Here is a 22,902-nt window from a genome sequence, read left to right as displayed (position 1 = left end):
ACTTAGTTTTGTTGAAACTGTCACTACATAATGGTAAAATACTGTTTCACTTTCTCTTAACATTAACATATTTTATAACAAAGAGCTGTATTTCAGTTGCAAATGAGACCCTTTTGTCCAAATAATTCCTTGGGCCACTTTGAAATAATATGAGCTTTGTAGTTCACTTGTTCATTTGCTTTTTTGGCAGCAACTATGGTAAGAATTTTAATTTTATATGAAAAATATTCACCCTGGTCACACTATATGTTTACTGCTCATTTTTGTTTTGTTTTGTTTTGGTTTTGGTTTTTCTTATTTCTGAAGCTGTCAGTGGGAACTCATAACCAACCAGGAAAACCAATTGACTGATTCTCCTCCATCTGTCAAATCTTGTCTCATGAGTAGATCAGCATGAGGTGACAGCAAACAGAGATGGGTCTAGGCAGGCTCTCTCTGGGCCTCTGCTTTCTCATCTATAAAATGAAAGAATTAATTACAGATAATTTAGAATCTAGTGGATTTTTACTTTCTCTGAATGCTCCTGGTTCCTTATAACTGATGAAGAATAAGATACTAAATTATGATTAAAGCAATTAAAGCCTACATATAAGTGAAAGCATTTTAGTTTTTTAAAATCTTCACATGGTATTTTACAGCCAAAATAAAAACCATCTGTATAATGAGGACATAAAGGCTAACATACTAACAGTTTAAAAAAACCCCCACTATCTATAAATTGTAATTTATAATAGAGTTAGTAATTGTTTCTCACTTTATACCAGGGATTGATTAAATCATGACATAAATCTGGACATGATATATCTTATTTAATATACTTTTTAAAGATTTTATTTATTAATTTGACAGAGAGAGAGACAGAGAGAGCGAGAGCACACAAGTAGGAGGAGTGGCAGGCAGAGGGAGAGGGAGAAAGCAGGCTCCCTGCTGAGCAGGAAGCTCTATCCCAGAGCCCTGGAATCGTGACCTGAGCAGAAGACAGATGCTTAATCATCTGAGCCACCCAGATGTCCCCTATTTAATATATTTTTTGAAGTAAAATTTCTTTTAAGTAAGATTTTCATGGACATTGTTTTTACTTTTGATAACTTTTTTGGTTAATCACTAAAAATAAGATACATAACTTTGTTTTCAGGGCAAAGATAATAAATGTGATTTAAACATTAAGAATTGGCTTTCTGAATATTTGCAGTGAAAAGCATCCTATTCTGATTTACATCTCAATGCTGAGAAATTTTCATTTTTGTAGTAGTTGTAGCAATAATATAACCTTCTAATGTGGGTTCAATTAGACTACCAAATTATAGTTCCTTTTGGATATGTGTTTCCAAATTTAATATTTGTTAAAAATGTTATACATTGGGGCACCTGGGTGGCTCAATGGGTTAAGCCTCTGCCTTCAGCTCAGGTCATGATCTCAGGGTCTTGGGATTAGCCCCGCAATGGGCTCTCTGCTCATCGGGGAGCCGGCTTCCCCCCTCTCTCTGCCTACTTGTGATCTCTCTCTCTGTCAAATAAATAAAATCTTTTTAAAAAGTTATACACTGAAGTAGGAGGATAGAGAGTGAATGGTCAATACATAAATGTAGCCAATAGCACAAACTATATACATCTTTTTCCTTTCATTTTCTTACAGTACTGACTGTGTGTGTGGTTGGTTTTGTTGGTTTCATAAAGGGTATAAAAATTTGGCAAGGTTTATGGGACCATGTCCTGTTGGAGATTTCAGTGTTTGGTTATGAGAGAAGAAAAGACCATTTTTGAGGAATGCAACTTTAGAAATTTGGCTTTAGAGTTTTCCTGTATAATTATACTAGGAATTTCCAAACAACATAGCAAGATTTTCCAGATGGTGGTTGTTAAACAATAATTGGAGGCTGTAGGAAATAAAACAGTATTTTGCATGAAGTAGGCATTTTGTCAACATCGGTTAAACTGAAGAACATTCTACTTGGTATCTAAGTGCTGTTCTCATAGTTAACAAAAGAAAAAAAATACAAATTTTAACTCTTCTTAGGCCCCCAAAACAAGAGCTGTTCTTCAAAATGAATTTTCTTAACAGTAAAAAAATATATATATATTTATTTTTGAAGTTAAAACTTTATAAGACATATAGTTTAATAATTATCCTAACCAAACTTATAAATTCTGAGGTGCAAAGCTAGCAGATTCAAACAAGTTTTTGCTCCTTTTGCCTTGTCATCATCAGCCTATCATGTCTGGAAAAGAATGATGGCCCTGCAAGCAAACAGAGAGCCTATTTCTGTGACTTACAGATACTCGCCTTTCTCCAGTAGAATAGGTGACAAGGGACCAGCTTGATATATGGGCCGAGTGTACCTCATATTCATCCTAACTGAGTTCATTTTATTTATTAGGTAGGTAAATGTAGTGATTATTGCATCCAGGTAATGTGTAGCCATCTTATTTGGGCTGTTCAGTTTGCAATTGTAAACTTGATGGCAGGTTTCTTAAATATCTGTGTGTTGTTGTTGTTGTTTATATTTTTAAAGAGATATCCCAAAGTTGCAGATGGCTGGCTCATCTCCAAATACCTCCTCAAGGTACTCTATGCTGGTGATGTCTCCCGCCACTGAGCTGCGCGGGAGCATGGAATTGACTTACTGGGGAGGGCTGTATCAGTTAAGTGATCTTTTTTAGTACATTGCATGGGTTTTGCAAAGCTTTCTGTTTTTGTTTTTGTTAATCCAGAGAGCACAAATATGCTTATGCTAATTTTTAAATTAAAATCTTGTTGTAAACCCACACAATATAATAATCCATTTATTCTCCTTCCTTTCTCATGGGACCCCATCCATATTTCTTTAAGTTCCCATGGCTTTACTCTCTTTTGTTAATCAGGCATATCTGTGCAATTACATTTTATTATAACTCTTAACAGTATAAGAATTATTATCTCCTCAATTTTGTAAGTGCTGTGTAATAATATTTGTATTACATGCAAACTGGGGGCTTTGGGAAGCTGTGTGATTTTTCCAAAGTCACTCAGTAAAACACAGAAGGGCAGTATCAGTAACTGCTTTGCCATTCTGGAATCATTAGTGGGAATATATTCCTTAGTTTCCTTTCTCTCAGGCAGAATGCATGCCTTTATTCACTTAAAACTTTTCAACAGAGTTGCTCCTATCTGCAAAGCACTGCTAGGCTCTATACTTAATGGCCTAGACTTTTATTATATTTTTTAATTAGAAAAGAAATACATAGTCATTATTTTTAAGGATTACAATTAAGACAATGGGAAATAGAAAACAAGCATCTCTTTTCCTCAACCTTCATTCCCACAAGTAATCATTTTAGACAGTTTCATTTGTTTTCTGTCCTCTATGTATAGCCTTAATCGCTACTGAAACAGATTATTCCCTTGATTTCTTCAGGGCTCACATTTTTGTGTTGCTCTCCCTATGGAGTTCAGCCTTCGGGACTCTAATTCAGTCAGCCAGTACTCTAACCCTTTTGTTAAAAAGCTGGTAGAAGAAAAAGACAAAGTCTTTGTCCTCTACTTGGAAAATTGGCAAAATAACTGGGATAAAAAGTTAAGTCAAATTCAGTTTTCAGATTTTTGGTGAACCTCGTTTTCTTAATTTTTTTTGTCTTGAAAGATTAAGAATTAAATTATTTTTATGGTATAGATACATATGATAGATACTTGTTATAAATTCCTTAGCAGTGAACAAGACATTGTCATTAAAAAAGAATAATAATCACGTTTTGTAAATGAGTAACTGTGCTTCTTAGTTGTTAAATGACTTACTTGAGAGGTCCTATAAGTAATAGAAAGAACTAGCGATATAAGTACAACTGAGTATCTAATCGACTCATATTTAAGATTCAGCTTAATATGTAATTAAATTTATTTGTGAAGTGTTTAAATTCCTTTTTTATAATAATAATATGAAATTTTATTTAGAAAATTAATCAAGGACATTATTTTACTTTCAAAGCTGGGTAGTCTAATAGATATGAACCTCAACTAAAATTAGTAGTTTCTTTTCAAGAAGGAAAAGACTCTGTGCTCTTGCAGAAATGGGAATTTTCTCTGTTTAGCAAAATTATAATAGAAAATATTGAACTGACTTTTATAAATTAGTAGTAAGAAATTCATGATTGCTGTTAGAAAATTTAAAGTGAAAAGTTAAAAGTTAAATTCATCTAAATGCTAATAAATTGACAACAGTGAATCCACAAGAAACCATTTTCCTTTAAGTATCTGAAAACTTCTATAGTGGTATCAGAATGGTTAATTAAAATTCAATGGGACTCTCTCTTATTGTTTGTCTAGTTGAATAGCAGTTCCAGGATGACACTGTCATCTAGTTGATGCATTGTAACATTAATGAGGCTTCGGCTTGGGGGATGAGATTTTCATTTGCTCTTTACATAGGTAAGCACTTATACAAAGGATAGAGAAAGGAAGTCACTAAAAACAGATTCATTTATATTTTATATTATCAAAAGATAATGTCTCAGCCACTACTTAGTAGAGAACCACTTTAGAAAATTTAGTCCTTGTTCTTAGAAGGTCTTGTTTCAGCTGTAAACTAAGATACAAGCAAAACACAAATATATTGTATGACGTGAACAGATGTCTAACTTAAGAAATATAGAAGAGTATTTTATTTTTAATTTTTTTGGAAGAGTTATTTTAAAATAACCTTGGACCCTAGAGATCACAGGCCATTTTTTGGTGCTGAAAATAAGGCAGTAGGTTGGAAAGATATCACGTAGCTTGTTAGTAGCACATTAACTTTTAGTCTAGCAAACTTTTCACCCTTTCTTTCTTTGCCGTAAAATGAATTAGAGTCAGTTTGATGGAATGTCAATACGTTTTGAAAAACTTGTTTAACTTCATCATTGGTAAAAGTTAACTTCTAAAAAAAATGTAACAGAAAGCATGTTATACATGGCTTTTAAAAGAAGTCTGTTAGTGACAGTGTTTTTCTTCTCCAGAGTAAAATTTCTTTAAGATATAGACTAGTTCTTTCCTTGCTGTATGATTGGTTTTATGGTTATTTTTAAAGGAAATGAAAATATTTGGGGAGTGATTTATTGCTTCAGTAGTTATTTTAAAAAGCACAGTTAGCTTGTAGGTTTGTTTTTTAATTTTTCTGTTAAATAGTGATTACGGACTAATAGCCTAAGTACATCTTTTGCTATTAATCTGTGGGTAAGTAAAAATGATCTTCAAGTAATAATATCTCAAGTAATCATTAGGATGCTTCCATTATTTTTTAATTAAATTTAACCTTTTAATAGATGCAGAAATTATTTTATTATTTATATAAAATTCTAGGATATACAATTTACATGAGTGTTTGTTTGAAGGGTCTAACGAGAGAATACACCTTCTCTTAAAGCAGATTCTTTCGCATGTGAAAAATTCAGTGTCTTGAATTCAGAACTTCACTTTGGAAATGATGCACATGAAAGAGGAAGGATGGCAGAATCAAGCCAAGTCATCCTTACATCTAGTTTGCTAAGTTGTTAAAAGTGTTGTGAGGATACTACAGGCTTATTAAGGCCCTGCAAATGATAAGAATGTTATTCTGTCAATTGTTCAGTTTTTTAGCTTGTAATCTGGGGAATCTTGCCATTGTCTCTTGGGTGAAAGTCTTATACACAGCATATTTTATCCATAGCAGGAGTCCCAAGGATTTAGTGTCCATTCCTTCTGTTTAACCTTAGCCTAGATTTTGGTTTTTTTGCTATCTTTGTTTCCTCTCCTCCAAAATGGGGCTTTGTTATATTCTTTTGTGGCTTTTTGGACAGCTTTATTTTAAAACTTCTCATAAATTATTTTCCTTAGCCATGTCAAAGTCATGAGAAGATTTAAAATAAAATCAACGAAGAAAACTTGTGATTTTCCCTTTCTTTAAGATCCTTTCTTGATTGAAGTCTGGCTATACCTCTCATTTTAAATTGTGGAATGGTCTTAATAAAAGCCAAAGAAAATTACTTGAGACTAGAAATATCTTAGGGAGATAAATCTAAAATTGTTGATATGGGAAAAGGTTGCATTAGGGAGTAAATTTTAAACATTTTTCTAGATTCTGAGCAAGTAAAGGGGAAATTTTAATTTTGCATCCCATTCCCACTTCGTTTACAGTACAGGGGAGATTTGGCCCCTTAACTATTTGTATGATAATAGTGATAACAGTGGTAATAATTGTTAACATCTGTACCAGGCTATAAACTAATTGCTGTACATAGATTATCTCATCTAATTCTCTCAACAGTATTATCAGGTAGGTACTGTCATTATTGTCAACTTATAGAAGAAACCCAGATTGACAGAGTGAAGTTAACTCACTTGCTCAAGATCGCATAGCTAGAAAGTGGTCTAATTCAGATCACTCTGGTTCAAAACTCACATTCTTAACCAGTAGGCATCCTACCTCCTCTCCAAATGTCTCACAAATTGATGACACGAAAATTGTCCTAAAGACAAATTATATTGAGGTACTGTACCAGGAACTTTTAACTCGAAGAACAAAGGAGGCAAAGGAAAGTGACAGGGAGAGATTGAGAGGAAGAAGGGAGATTGTAAGTATTTCTATACATTTTTATTTGTAGGTAGTAAGATCTGATTTTTAAAGAAACATTGAGTTTAGAGACATTGACTTGAATACGGATTTGAGATGCTTTTGTATTTTTATTTATAAAGACAAAGGTATGTTTGTCTGGAATGTTGGACATTTGAAATCTAGGATACACATTTCTTTTTTTTTTTTTTTAAAGATTTTTATTTATTTATTTGTCAGAGAGAGAGAGCGAGCGAGTGAGCACAGGCAGACAGAATGGCAGGCAGAGGCAGAGGGAGAAGCAGGCTCCCCGCCAAGCAAGGAGCCTGATGTGGGACTCGATCCCAGGACCCTGGGATCATGACCTGAGCCGAAGGCAGCTGCTTAACCAACTGAGCCACCCAGGTGTCCCTAGGATACACATTTCTTAATACCAGATTGTTATTGAACTGTCACTATAAGAAGATAGATTTTTAAAATTCAAATTTTATGTGTATTGCAATTAAGGTGATGTTTTGTGTTGATTTGCCAGTTGATTTGTTTAACAAATATTTACTGAATGCCTTCTATGAGCCAAGCATTAAGTGTTAGAGATTGATTTGAAGTCAAATAAGACACAATCCCTGCCTTGTCAATTTTACCACCTAATATGTAAGATAATCAAGTAAACAGTTGTAAGGATAAGCAAGCACAGGGTGCTGTGTCAGTGCATAGGGAGGAATTGACCCACTATGGAGATCATACATGGATTACAAGAAGAAAAGGACTTTAAAACGTCCTGAATAATGAATAAGAGTTACCTATCATGATATGTACAGTTTCTATTGGTTAATTACCTATAAATACACTATTAGAAATACCGGGGGGATCTTTTTAAAAAATACCTATGCCTGGGCCCGCCCTTAAAGATTTTGATTATTTACCTTGGGGTGGAGCCCAGGCATGGGTATTTTTTAAAAAGCAGCTCAGTTATTGTTAGAGGCTGCTAAAAACCACTGAACTATCATTTGAGGCATCACTCCTAAAATGGTGCTTATTGATAGAATACTTTTGATGTTTCTACAGAGAAGCAATTATTGGGGACAGGAATATTTAAGATAAGTAATTAAGGAAGCCCAGTTTAAAATGTAAAGCAGATCTTTCTATTTTAAGATTAAACAACTTCCCTAAGTAAGACTAATCATTCCAGAAAACTAAAGAAAGAATTGAGATGTCTCTTACATCCTACTTTAAAATGCTCAGAGTACAAAATCTTGCCCATGAACCCACCAGAGTCCCTTATAGAAATATTAATACTGATGTAAGATAACATGTAAAAGAACATTCGTTCATGAGTAGACATATAATTACCCGCATCTGAAAAATTGTAATGGTAAATGCCTGAAGGACCTTTCAAGTGCTGCCCACTAGTAAAGAGCAGGTGAATGAGAGGAACTGGACGACTTTGTAGATGAGAGTGGTTCGGTAGATTATGTTTGATCAGTGAATACAGGATTCTAATTCATCATGAATACTTAGAAGATAGACCACAACATCGTTTCATTTCTTGGAAGTTTCCTTATGAAGAGGAGGATAAGTGTTGTGTTATTATTTTTTCTGTTTCTCTAAGTAGAGAAAGCTTTAGAATACAACCTTCAACGTGTGAATTAATGGTTAACTAGAACCATAAGGAGGGTTTTCTGGGACCTGTCTAAAAGAAGGCCTTAGAATAATGGAATATTAAACTGCAAGAGATTTTTTTTTTAGTGTCCGGTCCCTTTTTCTTTCATTCGTTTGATTTTGTTGTTGACAAAACTATGATCCCCATCCATTAAATAAATTGTCCACAGTACTGCAACTAGTTAAAGGAGAGCAGGACTAGATGGAAGGCTTTTTGCCACTCAGGTCAGCGCCCTTTTCACTATGACACACTAGGCTGTCTTTTATTTTTCAAAATTTTATTCTTGCATTTGGAATGTTCTAGTCTAGTTTTCTTTTATTTTGTATTACAATTTGTCTCCTGAAGGTCAAGTAACCTGGTTTGGTTATGAAAGTCCTCGTAGCTTCTGGGACTATATCAGAGTGGCTTGCCGAAAAGTTTCACAGAATTGTATCTGCAGCATTGAAAATATGGAAAATGTCAGTTCTTCTAGAGCTAAGGTAAGACATAAATAATAATATGCCATGTGTATAATCTAACCCCCAGCAGTTTTTGACTGAAATAGAAAAATTTGAGCTCTTTGCTATATAAATTTTTTTTTTCTTGGTTGGGATTAAGCACTTGACCGTGTCAAAAATCTTTTGTATGTCTGTTTCTTTCTTTCTTTCTTTCTTTTTTTAGTTGCATGTATTTAGAATGTTTTTGAATCTTCCTTGTCGCCTTATGAATAGCAAGAAGGTTTGAAGTTAGTCACTATGAATTCTTTTTTGAGAAGCACAAAATTCCTATTCTGTGAAGTTTCTACATTTCTTGAGTTACCCAAACCAGTAGCTCTCAGTGTCCTGAAGAACCCTGAGGGTTCATAATGTCAAAAATATTTTTATGTAGTACCAAGGTGTTATTTGCCTTTTGCACTGTGTTGACACTTGCACTGCTGATACAGAAACAATGGTGGCAAAATTGCTAGTTCCTTAGCATGAATTAAGGCAGTGGCATCTAACTCCTACTAAACACTGAGTTTTTCCCACTGTACCCTGTCAAAAAAAGAAAGAAAGAAAAAAGAAACGCCAGTTCCTCTTCAAAATGTCCATGATGGTACAGTAAACATTATTAATTTTATTAAGTTTCAACATTTGAGTGCCTCTCTTTTTAATATCCTGAGTAATAAAATGGAAAGTATGCATAAAGCATTTGCAGCATTCTAAAATATGATGGTTGTCTCAAAGAGAAGTACTCATATAGTTTGATTTGTGAGCTAAATTAGAAACTTTTGCCATGTAATACTATTTTTACTTAAAAGAAAAGCATACAAATGATAGTTTTTTAGACTTGGACATTTGGTAGAATTTTCTTGAATAAAAATGAACAAAGTGAGCCTGTTAATTCCAGGGAAGCAGCTGACAGCATTGGTTGCCAATGGTAAAATTAAAACTTCCGAATAAAAATTAGAATCTTAGAAAACTTATTATCACCATCTTAAGCCCAATAGTTTCCCTGTACTTACAGACTTTCCTGATAACAATGATGTTGATATTAGCATATGTATTTTTTAATTGTTTAATGAAAAGTATTAGCATTTGGTAAACTGGCAAAACTCATAATTTCCAATGATCAGTGCATGGAATTATAAAATATGCATGGGTAAAAGATCTATTCAGACCTAATGGATTTAATGAAATCCAGTATGAAAAGTTCATTGATATGGTTATATTTTCCATGTTGCAATTAGCCTTTTAGAAATTATCAGTTACTGAGTTTTAATGTAGAATTAAAGAAGAATATCCACAATTCTCTGAAAAAGACTATAAAAGATTCCCTTTTGCAAATATGTATCTGTCTGAGGCTAGATAGCTGTCAGATGCTTCAACTAAAACAACACATTGTAACAGATTAAATGCATCAGCAGATCCCTAGTCCTCTTTCATTAAGACATACATATTTTTTTTTAAGATTTTATTTATTTATTTGAGAAAGAGTGAATGAGAGAGAGAAAGCATGAAAAGGGGGAGGTCAGAGAGAGAAGCAGACTCCCTGCCAAGCAGGGAGCCTGATGCGGAACTCTATCCCGGGACTCCAGGATCAAGACCTGAGCTGAAGGCAGTCGCTTAACCAACTGAGCCACCCAGGCGCTCCTAAGCCATACATTTAAAAAAATTTAAAGAAATGTAAAACAGACCTACTTTTGTCACTAATACTTTTGTTTAGGAAAAGATAGTTATTTTTCATAAAATATTTATGTCAACATATAATGGGTTTATTTATTTTTTTAATTACCTGAGGTTCCCAGTTTTGACTTGTAATACAGTAAATATGAATAGATATAACCCACATGAAAGCACTTTGGAGTCCTCAGTAGTTTTTAAGATTATAAAAAGTCTGAGCTGTTCATATAAGCTGTATCGGCTTTGGTTTAGGACTTTGATTTTTTTATTGAATTGTCATACTAGGTTCCTTATTATTTTTGACACTTAAGAATTACAGAATGAGGGTAGGGGCGCCTGGGTGGCTCAGTGGGTTGAGCCGCTGCCTTTGGCTCGGGTCATGATCTCAGGGTCCTGGGATCGAGTCCCGCATCGGGCTCTCTGCTCAGCAGGGAGCCTGCTTCCCTCGCTCTCTCCCTCTCTGCCTGCCTCTCTGTCTACTTGTGATCTCTCTCTGTCAAATCAATAAATAAAATCTTTAAAAAAAAAAAAAAGAATTACAGAATGAGGGCACCTGGATGGCTCAGACGGTTAAGTGTCTGCCTTCAGCTCAGGTCATGATCCCAGGGTCCAGGATCAAGTCTCCTATAATCGGGTTCCTTGCTTAGCGGGGAGCCTGCTTCTTCCTCTGCTCCTCCCCTGCCTGTGCTCTCTCTTTCTCAAATAAATAAATAAAATAGTTATAAACTTATAAATTACATGTCTATAATAAATGAAAGTATAATAATCATCTTTTAAAAGTATAGTTTCCGAGTTTATTGTTCCTGCACCTGTTTTTATTTAGGATATTTTTTCTTCTGGAAAGTAACTGGTTAGTAATTTTGATTACTATAAAGTTATATTGAAATTAAATATTTTGTGAAACAAAAACTAATTTTTTAAAAAATTCAATCTATAATATTTAAATTTAATGAGATGATTAGAAACATCGTTAAGCATTTTAAAATTTCGGTAAAGTTGATAGCTATGATTTTTGTCACCTTATGAAGACTAAAGCCATAGAGTTCACTTTCTAAAATTGCTACTCCCTCCTTCACTGCCTTCTGCCATTCCAGCCAGGGGGCTGTCTGAGAAGTGGTTAACTTTCTGTTTGAGTGACTTCTAGCTTTTTTAGATTGAATCATACATTTTTCAAGCTAAATGCCTTCATTTTTAGGTCAATTATAGCTAGAGTTTTAAAAATATTTTTTCTTTTAAAAGTTGAAATCTTGTTTTTTATATTAATAGCTCTCTTTTCTTAGCCATAATGTTGTCTTAGTAGTCTTTTGGCCTCTATTTTCTCAAACTCTTGACTTTAAGTATTTATTTACTTTCTAATTGATTGACTACAGGTTCAAAAAATGTGCAGGGGTGCCTGGATGGCTCAGTGGGTTAGAGCCTCTGCCTTCCGCTCAGGTCATGATCCCGTGGGTGGTCCTGGGATGGAGCCCCGCCTCGGGCTCTCTGCTCAGCGGGGAGCCTGCTTCCATCCTATCTCTCTGCCTACTTCTCTGCCTACTTGTGATCTCTGTCTGTCGAATAAATAAATAAAATCTTTTAAGAAAATGTGCAATCTGAATTCCCCTTTGCATCTTCATTGCATTTATATCTTTTTTCCTTTCATGTTTTTCTTACGGCTTAAGAATAATATCTTGATTTCTGTAGGTCAAGATTAAAAGGTAAGCTGTGATTTGAGTGAATCAAGTCTATACAAATAGAAAGTACCCCAGGTGGCACATAAACTTTAGTTTCTTATTTTCAAATTAAAAGAAGGAACAATTAACATGACGATTGTATTCTAAACCCCTTCCATATAGAGGAGAATATATTTATAGAGCTAGCATATACCAAAATACAAGAGGTAATTGAGAAGTTAACAAACATTAGAAATGCAGCATTTTGACCTGGGTGGAGTACAGAAATGCAAACCCCAGCTGCCATCTTTCTTAATGAGATTCTAAGGAATAAGCCCCATGTAGCAAGATGCTGTTAATACTTATTCTGTACGAAACCAGTGCTGAGTATGAAAACATCACAGAACAGTCATGCTCCAAATCCTACCATCTATCTTTGCTTTGCTCAGGCCTCAAACAGATTCCATTTAGTGGGAAAGAGAGATCTATGATTTGCCTGGTGATGCTGGGAAAAGTGTGCATGCAAAGATTACTACTGTCTTTATTCATTACAGTGGGCAGAACAAAGTACTTAATCTACCCAGTAAATCACACCTAGCAACTGTCAGGATTGACGGATTAAGCAAATACCTCAGACAGCTGGTTTATTGAGCCTTTGAGCTGCTTTCTAGAATGACTACTAGCCTATGTAGTATCCATCTCATCCAGCCTTAACACTTGTGAAAACAGAACCACAGCACCAAATTCACCTGTTAAATAATGTGCAACTCTGTACACTTGGGACCCAAACAGATTTTCATTTCTGAATTCTTTGTAAGAAGGAGAATACCTTTAATTAATTATACCTTTAGGGCTATGTAGATGATGTTTTAAGCAGTGGACGACAAGGTACCTTTCTGGAGAATGACTAATTCAGTATAGAAACATTCTTTAAATTTAGTTTTGATTGAATCAGGATTGTCCATGTCTCAGAACTACTGTACAACTTAGATTCACATTATAAACTTGCCGCCATGGGAGATCTGAAAATCACTAAGCTGAGATCTGTGAAATGCTGAAAGTCCCTCTCTTTGCTCAGTACATAACCAGTTGAACCTATTTTCCGGGGCTTAAACAAAGCCTAACAATGGAATAGAATATTTGAACTGAAGATCATGTCTGTAATCTTTCCATCTGACATCTCAGATACCTTGGCAGCTATTCTTTCTACAATATACAAAGGTTTTGGGAATGGGATTTCTGTATATGGGATTTCTTTCTTTCTTTCTTCCTCCTCCTCCTTTCTTCTCCTTCTCCTTCTTCTTCATTTTATTTATTTATTTGAAAGAGAGAGTGTGAGCAGGGACAAGGAGAGAAGCAGGCCCGCCACTGAGCAGGGAGCCCAATGTGGGTCTGATCCCAGGACCCTGAGATCATGACCTGAGCCAAATGCAGACACTTAACCAACTGAGCCACCCAGGTGCCCCATGGGATTTTTAATTTAGTTTTCAGATTAGAATTAGCACTATTAGAAAACTAACTTCATCTCAGCAGGCATTTATTTCCCTCCCTTCTGAACATACTCACCTTTCTCACCTGCTACTGGGCTGATTACCTGTAAGCATAATATATTATTTCTGACAGAAACTCCCCTAATTGGATCCTTATTTACTACTGTTACTTGTCTTACAGATATTTCCATTGAATTTTCTTAGTATTCCCACTGACTTCAAGCTCAAGAAATCCCTTTTCTCCTTTCATTTTTGTTGTTGGTTCTAGACTCCCAAATATGAACTCTGTGCTGGTTCTTGAGGTTTTTCTTGCCTTCCTGAATACCTTACAAAGTTTTTTCTTTTTCTTTGTTTTTTTTTTTTTAAGATTTTATTTATTTATTTGACAGACAGAGATCACAAGTAGGCAGAGAGGCAGGCAGAGAGAGAGGGGGAAGCAGGCTCCCTGCTGAGCAGAGAGCCCGATGCGGGGCTCGATCCCAGGACCCTGGGATCATGACCTGAGCTGAAGGCAGAGGCTTTAACCTACTGAGCCACCCAGGCACCCCACTTTTTCTTTGTTTTTAAGAACAGCTCTTGTTTGTGGCTGAGTTAGGCTTTCTTAGTTTGTGGTTGCTTATCCTGTGCATTTGTTCTGTTCTTGAGTTTAATGTATTAGACCAATTTCTGAGTATGCTGGTCCATCAGCCATTTATATATTCATTCATCTTTCCATCAGATAAATTTTTATTGAGCACCTATAGCATGTCAGAACTGTGAATATAGTCCTTAACACATTCTTAGGACAGAAATCCTTAATCCCTCCTGGTCTTTTCAGGTCTCGTCCTCTTGTTCACTTTTTCCTTTGTTTAAAAGCCAACTTTGGGGGCACCAGGGTGGCTCAGTTGCTTAAGCAACTGCCTTTGGCTCAAGTCATGATCCTGGAGTCCTGGGATTGAGTCCCACATCAGGCTCCCTGCTTGGCGGGGAATCTGCTTCTCCCTCTGACCTCTTCCCTCTCATTCTCTCTCTCTCTCTCAAATAAATAAATAAAATCTTAAAAAAAAAAAAAAGCTGACTTTGTCACTGCTCTTTCATAGAGCAGGTTAGCCAAATTTTTTATGGAAAGAGGCTGAGTTGGGGACAGGGGTTTATTAATCACACGTACACCAGAGTTATCAAATACTAAAACTTTACAGTAAGGTATAGGTTTGTGAAGATGCCATTTTTATGATCATTTTCTATTAGTCACTCAAAAATCTATCTCTTCAAGCCACCACTTGATGTTTCCTACCTCTAGACTTTTGTTGTGATGGTTCCAAACCTGGAAGAATGTCAGACATACTTGGGCAGCTTTAAAAATAAAGAAACCATTTCCCAAGCAGAAACCAGACATACTTTGATTCTGCCCATTTGTTTTATACTCTCTCCATTTTAAATACTAACTTCATATGAGTCATTATAAAATGCCGTTTTTCTCACATCATTCCTTTTCCCCACTTGTCACTGGTGCCTCTAATGACTGCTAGCAATGAGCAAGTTACTTATCTTCTTGAGTTTCCTCCAGGTAGTCAACAAATATATATTGAGGACCTACTGTGTGCTAGAAACTGTTATAAATACTGATGATACAGTGATATTGGTGAAAAGGATGGCAGAAAACAAATATTATGTGTGTCATTTTATATATACATATTATATACGTAATATAATCTCAGGAGCCATGAAAAAATGGAGCAGGTTAAGAGATTAGAAAGAGATCAGAGTGGTGGAAGGAAGCACTCTCTTAGATAGTGTAGGTAGGGAAGGCTTGTGTGAGGCAACAACATTTGAGCCAGGATGTGAATTATGGGAAGAAAGGTACTGTGCAAATAGTGAGCAGAGGCAGCAAGGTATATTAGCAGTTTAGATATTATTCTAAATTCAATGAGGTGCAACTTAGGGTTCTCTTTCTTGTAATTTTTTTAAACAATAGAGTACAATAATCTAATTTACTTTTCATAAAGATCCACTGAATGCAGTATGAAGCATGCACAGGGAAGGAGAGAGAGTCATATTAGAAGTGTAAAACTAGAGTCAAAAAACAGATGATCTTGGAGGTGAGAAATGAACCAGTTTCTGCTTCTAGTGATGATAGAATAGCTTATATCGGAGCAACCCTTCTGCCAAGAATAGCTGTAAAGTTTGGATAAAATACACAGAGCAACAAATTTAAGAGCTAAGAAAACAACCAAGGCTTGAGGACTTCAGTGGCCACAATACTGGAGAGAAGCATGGTATTTGAGGTGAGCCCTAAGTTCACCTTGGCTTTTAGCCTATGGGCATTTGTCTTTTCACATTGTTGGTATAGAGGCTAATCAGAGAGTTTTAGGGTTCTTTTAGTTTCGCTGGGCTAGAGAAACAGAAGAGGGATCTGGGAACTGCCAGTGAAACCAGGACTTAATATACTGAGAGAAGAGCAGACATATGCATCTGAGGTTGTACATGCAGTTTTCTTGTGAGCTGTTTGCCAACTCTTAGCCACCTTAAGCACAGAGCAGAAGTTTCATAAACCAAGCTGAAAGCAGCAGATAGGAGGCTAAAAAAGCTGATTGAAGATTTCCTACTCTTGTTCTGGAGAGACAGAGGTTAGAGTTCAAGGTCAAACAAGTTGGAGGGGCCCTGTAAAATACTCTAGGGATCTCTTTTTTATTTGAAATCTCTTCCCTTGGGAGTAAGGGAAATTCAGATAAAGACCAGCCCAAAAAAGACCTAAAATGGTGCTCTTAAATAGTGTAGAGTGATTTTCAAGTATACTCCTTGCCTATTTGAAGAAAATTAAATCTATTCTAAGGAAAGATAGTATTAGTGCAGCTACAGAATTTTATATACAATGTTGAGTATTTGATCAAAACCCACTACAAATATCAGGAAGCAAGATCAAATGACCAAAACTAAGAAATATTAAAAAGACAAGTGAAACAGACCTATGGGAGATGAAGATAATGAACTTTTTTTTTTTAATTTTGTTTATTTATTTGACAGAGAGAGAGAGATCACAAGTAGGCAGAGAGTTGTGGGGGGGATCAGGCTCTCTGAGCAGAGAGCCTGAAGTGGAGCTCGATCCCAGGACCCTGAGATCATGACCTGAGCCAAAGGCAGAGGCTTAATCCACTGAGCCACCCAGGCGCCCCAAGATAATGAACGTTTAAATAATTGTAGTAGAAAATATAAATAAAGACTAGTAGTACCAGAGAACTGGAGTATATATTCCAGTATTTAATATACATATAAATATATATATATAATATATAACATAGTGTATAATATAATATACTATATATATAATAAAGTATAGCTAGAAAACTATAAAATACTTATTCATGTCAAACATAGAACCTACACAAAAATTGATCATTGGCTGACTTTATAATTCATCTCCTTGAATTTCAGATTGAAATCATCTAAAGTGTGTTATCTAACCACAAAGGAAATTAAGCTATGATTAATAACAAAAAGAAAACTAGAAAATGCTTATGTGAGTCAACATTGAGAAGGACTTCTTAATAACTCATGGATGAAAGAAGAAATTATAGTTGAAATTGGAAAATAGGTGGAAAGTAGTGATAATAAAAATATAACATGTAAAAACTTGTGGTTAGAGGAAAATAAGCTTAAATATAGACTCTTATGTATATAAAAAAAGAGTAAAGGCTAAAAATCAGTGATCAAAGTTTTCATCTAAAAACCTATTAAAAAATACATACTCCAAAAGAAGGAAAGAAATAATGAAAAGCAAAAGTTGAATTAAATGAAAAAAATGTACACTCGGAGAAAATCAACTAAACAAAAACTTGGTCGTTTTAAAAAGATTAATATAATTGATAAGCTTCCAGCAAGAAGCATTCATAAAGAGAAAAAGAGAGATTATAAACTACCAGTATCAGGAATAAAGAAGAGCCCAATCAACCCAATAGACCCTATAGGCATTAAAAATCCTAAAAGGATATTATGAATACTTCATACCTATACAGTTTAAACTGTAGATGAAATGGCCAAATTCTTTGAAAAAAATTCTAAAACTAACATAAAAAGGAAGAAAACATCTGGGTATTTTGATATCCACTAAAGAAATTGAATTTGTAGTTGAAGTGTTCCCCTTACAGGCCCCATTTTTTATTTATTTTTATGGATTTGTAAGAATTATTTGTATTTGATAAATGAGTCTTTTGTCAGATGCATGTAATGCAGATATCTTTGCCTATTCTGTAATTTGTCTTTTTGTTCTCTTACATGATTACAGTTTATCTCCTGAAACAGAAAGGAATATAGAGTATATAGGTTTTTATTCAATTAGGTTGGTTGGTTTGGTGATGAGATGTTTCCTATGTTCTTGATTTGCCTATTTTTTTGTTTCCTTATAGAGAAAAGTAGGGATAGCATTGTAACGTAACCCACACAATTCTTGGGAAGGTTAAACATCTTTTTTTTTTTTTTTTAAGATTTCCTTCTTTATTTGAGAGAGAGCAAGAATGTGAGCAGGCAGAGAGGTAGAAGGAGAATGAGACTCTCAAGCAGACTCCCCAATGAGCACAGGGCCCAAAGGGGCCTCCATCTTACAACTCTGAGATCCTGACCTGGGCCCAAATCAGGAGTTCGACACTTAACTGACTGAGCCACCCAGGCACCCCGGGAAGATTAAACATCTTAATGTATCTTAAAACAGAGCCAAGTATATATTAATTACAGCCTTAAGAAGTGTTGACTACTATTTATTTATTTATTTATTTATTAGTCAAAAACTTTCAGTGACAAAGAAATGAGTATTTGGTGTCTCTGGAGGAAAAAAAAACAAACCTTAAGTGGTTCACCATTATCCAACTGATAAAGTCTAAAATCTTAAACCTGGTTTTTCGACTTCCCCACTTGGTGGAGAACATGTTCCCCACGTGTTCGTTCCAACAACATTTATATCTGTTTGTCTTCTGTTCTAGTGAAAGTTTTTTTTTGTTGAAAGAAAAGAAACCTTAAAATTAGCACAGTGTATTATTACAGTGTAATAATGAATTTCATAAACATTCAAGGACAGGAAGTTAGGTGCAGCCCACTTTTGCATGGATTGAAATTAATAAATCAGGAAGCAGGACTTTCCCCACATTTCTTATCTAGCAACAGCACAGTCTCCTGTGTCTAACTTTCTCTGGAGAGCAACTCTCCCAGCTTCTGCTCTGGTGAAATCTTAGCCTTTGATTCAAGCCACCACTGCCAGCTTCCTTGTCTTTCAAAGGAAATTTCAAGAGAGAAACTTGGGATTGTTGACCAATGGCTTGCTGCTTCCTTCCTTTTAGGCCAGCCACAGCTAATTGTAGGTTCCTCAAGGCTTACTCTGCAGAAACAATGGACAGAGCACTGTCGAGCTAAAAGGGGTTTTGAGCTTGATGGGCAAATTGACTGTCATGCTAATCACACCCTTATCATTCCTTTATTTCCCAACAATATTGGGATTCTAGTTGGTCAGGTTTTACCACTGTCTAGATTGACTGCTTTTTGATCCTTCCTATCCACAAGTTTGGTGAATTCACTAGAGTTGGAGACAACTGTCATTGCAGTGTTTTGATTTTTCTATCTCATTAATCTTCATGGATTTTCTGGAGATTTGTGGAGGGCTGAGGGAAAATAAAAGTAATCAAATTTTAAAATTCTTCTTACAAATATGACTTCTTATATTCTTAAATTCTAAACAAAGAGTCCAGGAGAGGGGCACCTGGGTGGCTCAGTGGGTTAAGGCCTCTGCCTTCGGCTCAGGTCATGATCCCAGGGTCCTGAGATTGAGCCACACATCGGGCTCTCTGCTAGGCGGGGAGCCTGCTTCCCTTCCTCTCTCTCTGCCTACTTGTGATCTCTCTCTCTCTCTCTGTCAAATAAATAAAAACAAAACAAAAATCTAAAAAAAAAAAAAAAGTCCAGGAGAAATGCTTTGGATTACTAAAAAATAATTAACTGGTTACTCAACTATTGAATGATATTACTTCTTTCAAAAAAGTAAAATTACTCACATTTAGTCATTATTGTCTGTTTCTATGATTTCCTGCTAGAATATGGTTCTGAGTAATTTTGCCATGGGTTTGTTTTTTTCTGGCTTAATATTCAGTAATATCTAAAACCTCCCTCTGGAAGGATAGGTGGGAAATTTTCTTAAACAAGTGGTATGACAGTAATTATTTTTTTAAAAGAGAATAGACTGTTCATGTTTCATAAGGGGACTCATTTTAATTAGCATGTTGATCTGGGCATTAAGGTAGAGAGTTATGAAAAGAATTCTCTGACTCAATATTAATAGTTATGTCTCTTCAGAAGATAGAAGGTTAGTATTATATCCTGTATATCTCTGCATCCTGTATCTCTAGAGATATAACGGTATACTATATGTAATCAAAATTTACGTGTTCTCATCTACTTAAATGTTTTTTAGGCTTTATCAAATGTATTATTTGACTGGGTTTTTTACATATTAAAATGCTTATATGTTTGATGACACAGTGGGCAAATATTTTTTAATTTGTAGGTTTTTTTTTCACATTTTATTCTTTTTCTTCCTTTTAGGGTAGAGCCTGGATCAGAGTAGCACTCATGGAAAAACATTTATCTGAATACATCTCTACAGCTCTGAGAGACTTCAAAACAACCAGGTTTAAATGTCCTTTTGATTTTAAAATATATCTTTAAAACAGTCACCTGAAGATTAGAAATAAAGATAGAATGAAGATTCATTCCTTTCTAAAGTCCTCAACTATTTTATTTCTTCCTTTTTGTCTTCTCAGGAAAATGCCATTCATCAGCTAAACATACATTTTTGGTTTATCTTTTCAGGCTTCACATTATGCCTAGAACATCTTTTCTCTGAATCATTTCTGTTTCTTACACTTTGAATACTTGAAATTTCATTCTCTCCACAGACTTTTCCCTGATCATTTAATCTGAAGGAAAATCTAACCATGAAATTCCTATAGCATTTTTACTCTTACCACATTTTATTTCTTTGTTTTAATTAATATATGTAACTAATGATCGCTCAATTGTCTTTTAAGGGCATGCTATACCAGTGCTGTTTTTCTTAGGTTGTATTCACTGAAAAGATGACTATGCTGTGTCATGTGAAAAACAGGACTTTATTATATTTTTTAGAGTGATAGAAAAAAGATTCATATTAGGACAACAGGCATTCCTATAAAGTCCTCTGTTGATAGCTTCTGTTAAGAAACCACTTTTTGGGGTGCCTGGGTGGCTCAGTGGGTTAAAGCCTCTGCCTTCAGCTCAGGTTATGATCCCAGGGTCCTGGAATCGAGCCCCGCATCAGGCTCTCTGCTCAGCAGGGAGCCTGCCTCTCCGCCTACCTGTGATCTCTGTCAAATAAATAAATAAAAATCTTAAAAAAAAAAAAAAAAGAAACCACTTTCTCTATGTCAGAAGTATTTGTAAATGAAAATATTCAATAATTTCAATACCTTAAACATGTACTGTTTAATACAATGGCCACTAATCACATGCCACTATGTTAATTAATATTCATTAAGAGTAGGTAAAATTACTAAATCACTTCTTCAGTTGCCATATCATATTCAGTTGTCATCACATGCCATATCATTAAAATTACTAAATCACTTCTTCAGTTGCCATATCATATTTGCCACTCTGCCTGCTTGTGCTCTCTCTCTCTTTCTGACAAATAAATAAATAAAATCTTAAAAAAAAAAAAAAGCTACTTAGCCGCACATGTGTTCAGTAGACATGTGCGGCTAATGGTTACCAAATTGCACAGCACAGATGCATACCTTCTATTGGACCACACTGCCTTAGGTGCTGCTAAATTACCATACTGATTTCTACCTCCTAAAGCATATTTGTGAAAGAGAAGAAGAGAGTGACAACTATAAACCAGTTTTGATAGAGGAAATTAGGTTCACAGATAAAGAAATCATATATCTGGACTCTTAATTTCCATGTCCTGATACAGTATTTGGCATCTTGGATTTTGAGAAAATCTGGGCATTTAGTATGGTACATTTTTTTGTTTTGTTTAGTTCTTTTATTTGTTTTTTTTTCCCCAACTTGACTTAGATATAATTGATATACAGTGTAAGTTTAAGATGTCCATGTTGATTTGATATACTTATGTACTACAAAATGATTATTGCCATATCATTAACTAACACCTCTATCGTACCACATAATTATTTGATAGATACTTACTGAATTCTTTCATAGCAATATGATTGTTGGGGGATATTTCTAAAGATGGGCTGTGAAATCATGATTAATTATTAGATGTTTGAGATGAACTTCATGAAATGAAAAATTTATTTCTTCTTATTTATTATCACTAATAATTTAGTTTAATTATGAAAGATACTAAATATTAAGGCTATTAAGGCTTTGAAAATAAAAGTAGTATCAAAATCTCATAGACCAAACCTAAAAATCCTAAATTAATGAAATCAAAACCAAGGTTACACAATAATCATCTCCTGTGCAATAACAGGGTTGCATTAAAGTTATGGTATTCTCCTGAGTAGAAATTTAAGCATTAATAATCTAGTTGTTACTCTTGTTTCTTAGACAGTTGGGTGGGGTAGAAATAATTCTTGAAAGGATTATTTTTAGAATGAGTTGTTCAAATATTTAAAGGGAAATGCTTTTTGCCTTGTTCCGAGGTGTTAGCTATCCTTTTTGATAAAAAGGAAATGATTCAACTCTAAAAAGTCCATGAAGTAAAAATACCCTTGTAACAATATATAAGCATACATTATTCAAACAGAAACATGGCTTAGGAAATGTTTATACACACATACATACAAATATATAATGTTTATATGTATACACACACACACACACACACACACACACGCGCGCGCGCATAGTATTTCATTGTGAATATAATGGCTCTAATTCCCAAGAAAGGAAGTAAGGAGTTATTTTAGATTTCTCATCTTGGAAGTTAACTGAAAAACACATTTGCAAAGTCTTCCTTTTTTTGTTTTAAACTATTTATACTGTTTTTTGTTTTGTTTTGTTTTGTTTTGTTTTGCTTTGTTTTTACTGAAATCAAACCAAAGAAACTTAATTTGTAAGTAAACCTAATTGTGAACCTCTAGCCAAAGCATATCTATTATTTAGAAGATTAAGTTTATAAATACAAGCAAACTTTTGGAAAGAATAGTTAAACCTTACCTTTTGTCTGAATGCTGATACAAGTGCTTGTAGAACAATGAGAATGATCTCTGATCCTTTAGGAATCTTGAGAATTTCTGAGTCAAGTGATTTCTTCTTGTTCTACTCTTCAATGAGAAAGAGTAATGACGTTCTGTAAAATGGTGATACAAGTGTTTACCCCAGTACCGTAGGAGGAGCTACATGAGCTAAAACAGGCAAGCTTGAGAATATTAATCAGTGAAAATCCAAGGA

General features: G+C 34.8%; 1 protein-coding gene across 8 annotated transcripts in view; it reads left to right on the top strand.

The window, feature by feature from the left end:
• The window catches only part of RUNDC3B (RUN domain containing 3B), a 150,649-nt gene that overhangs the window by 57,311 nt on the left and 70,436 nt on the right, over nucleotides 1–22,902 (top strand). For 5 of the 8 annotated variants that reach the window (XM_032875967.1, XM_032875931.1, XM_032875941.1 and 2 more), the window contains 3 exons: nucleotides 2,514–2,564; nucleotides 8,545–8,678; nucleotides 20,044–20,129. In XM_032875967.1, coding sequence (XP_032731858.1) covers nucleotides 2,514–2,564; nucleotides 8,545–8,678; nucleotides 20,044–20,129 — 271 coding nt within the window. The remainder of the gene's footprint in view (nucleotides 1–2,513; nucleotides 2,565–8,544; nucleotides 8,679–20,043; nucleotides 20,130–22,902) is intronic. The other 3 variants (XM_032875950.1, XM_032875959.1, XM_032875993.1) reach the window with 1 other exon arrangement.

Source organism: Lontra canadensis, unplaced genomic scaffold (assembly GCF_010015895.1).
Source record: "Lontra canadensis isolate GAN:19392208 unplaced genomic scaffold, GSC_riverotter_1.0 scaffold2, whole genome shotgun sequence".
Taxonomy (NCBI): Eukaryota; Metazoa; Chordata; class Mammalia; order Carnivora; family Mustelidae; genus Lontra; species Lontra canadensis.
The sequence above is the reverse complement of the archived record's forward strand: the minus strand, read 5'-3'. Positions and strand labels throughout refer to the sequence as shown.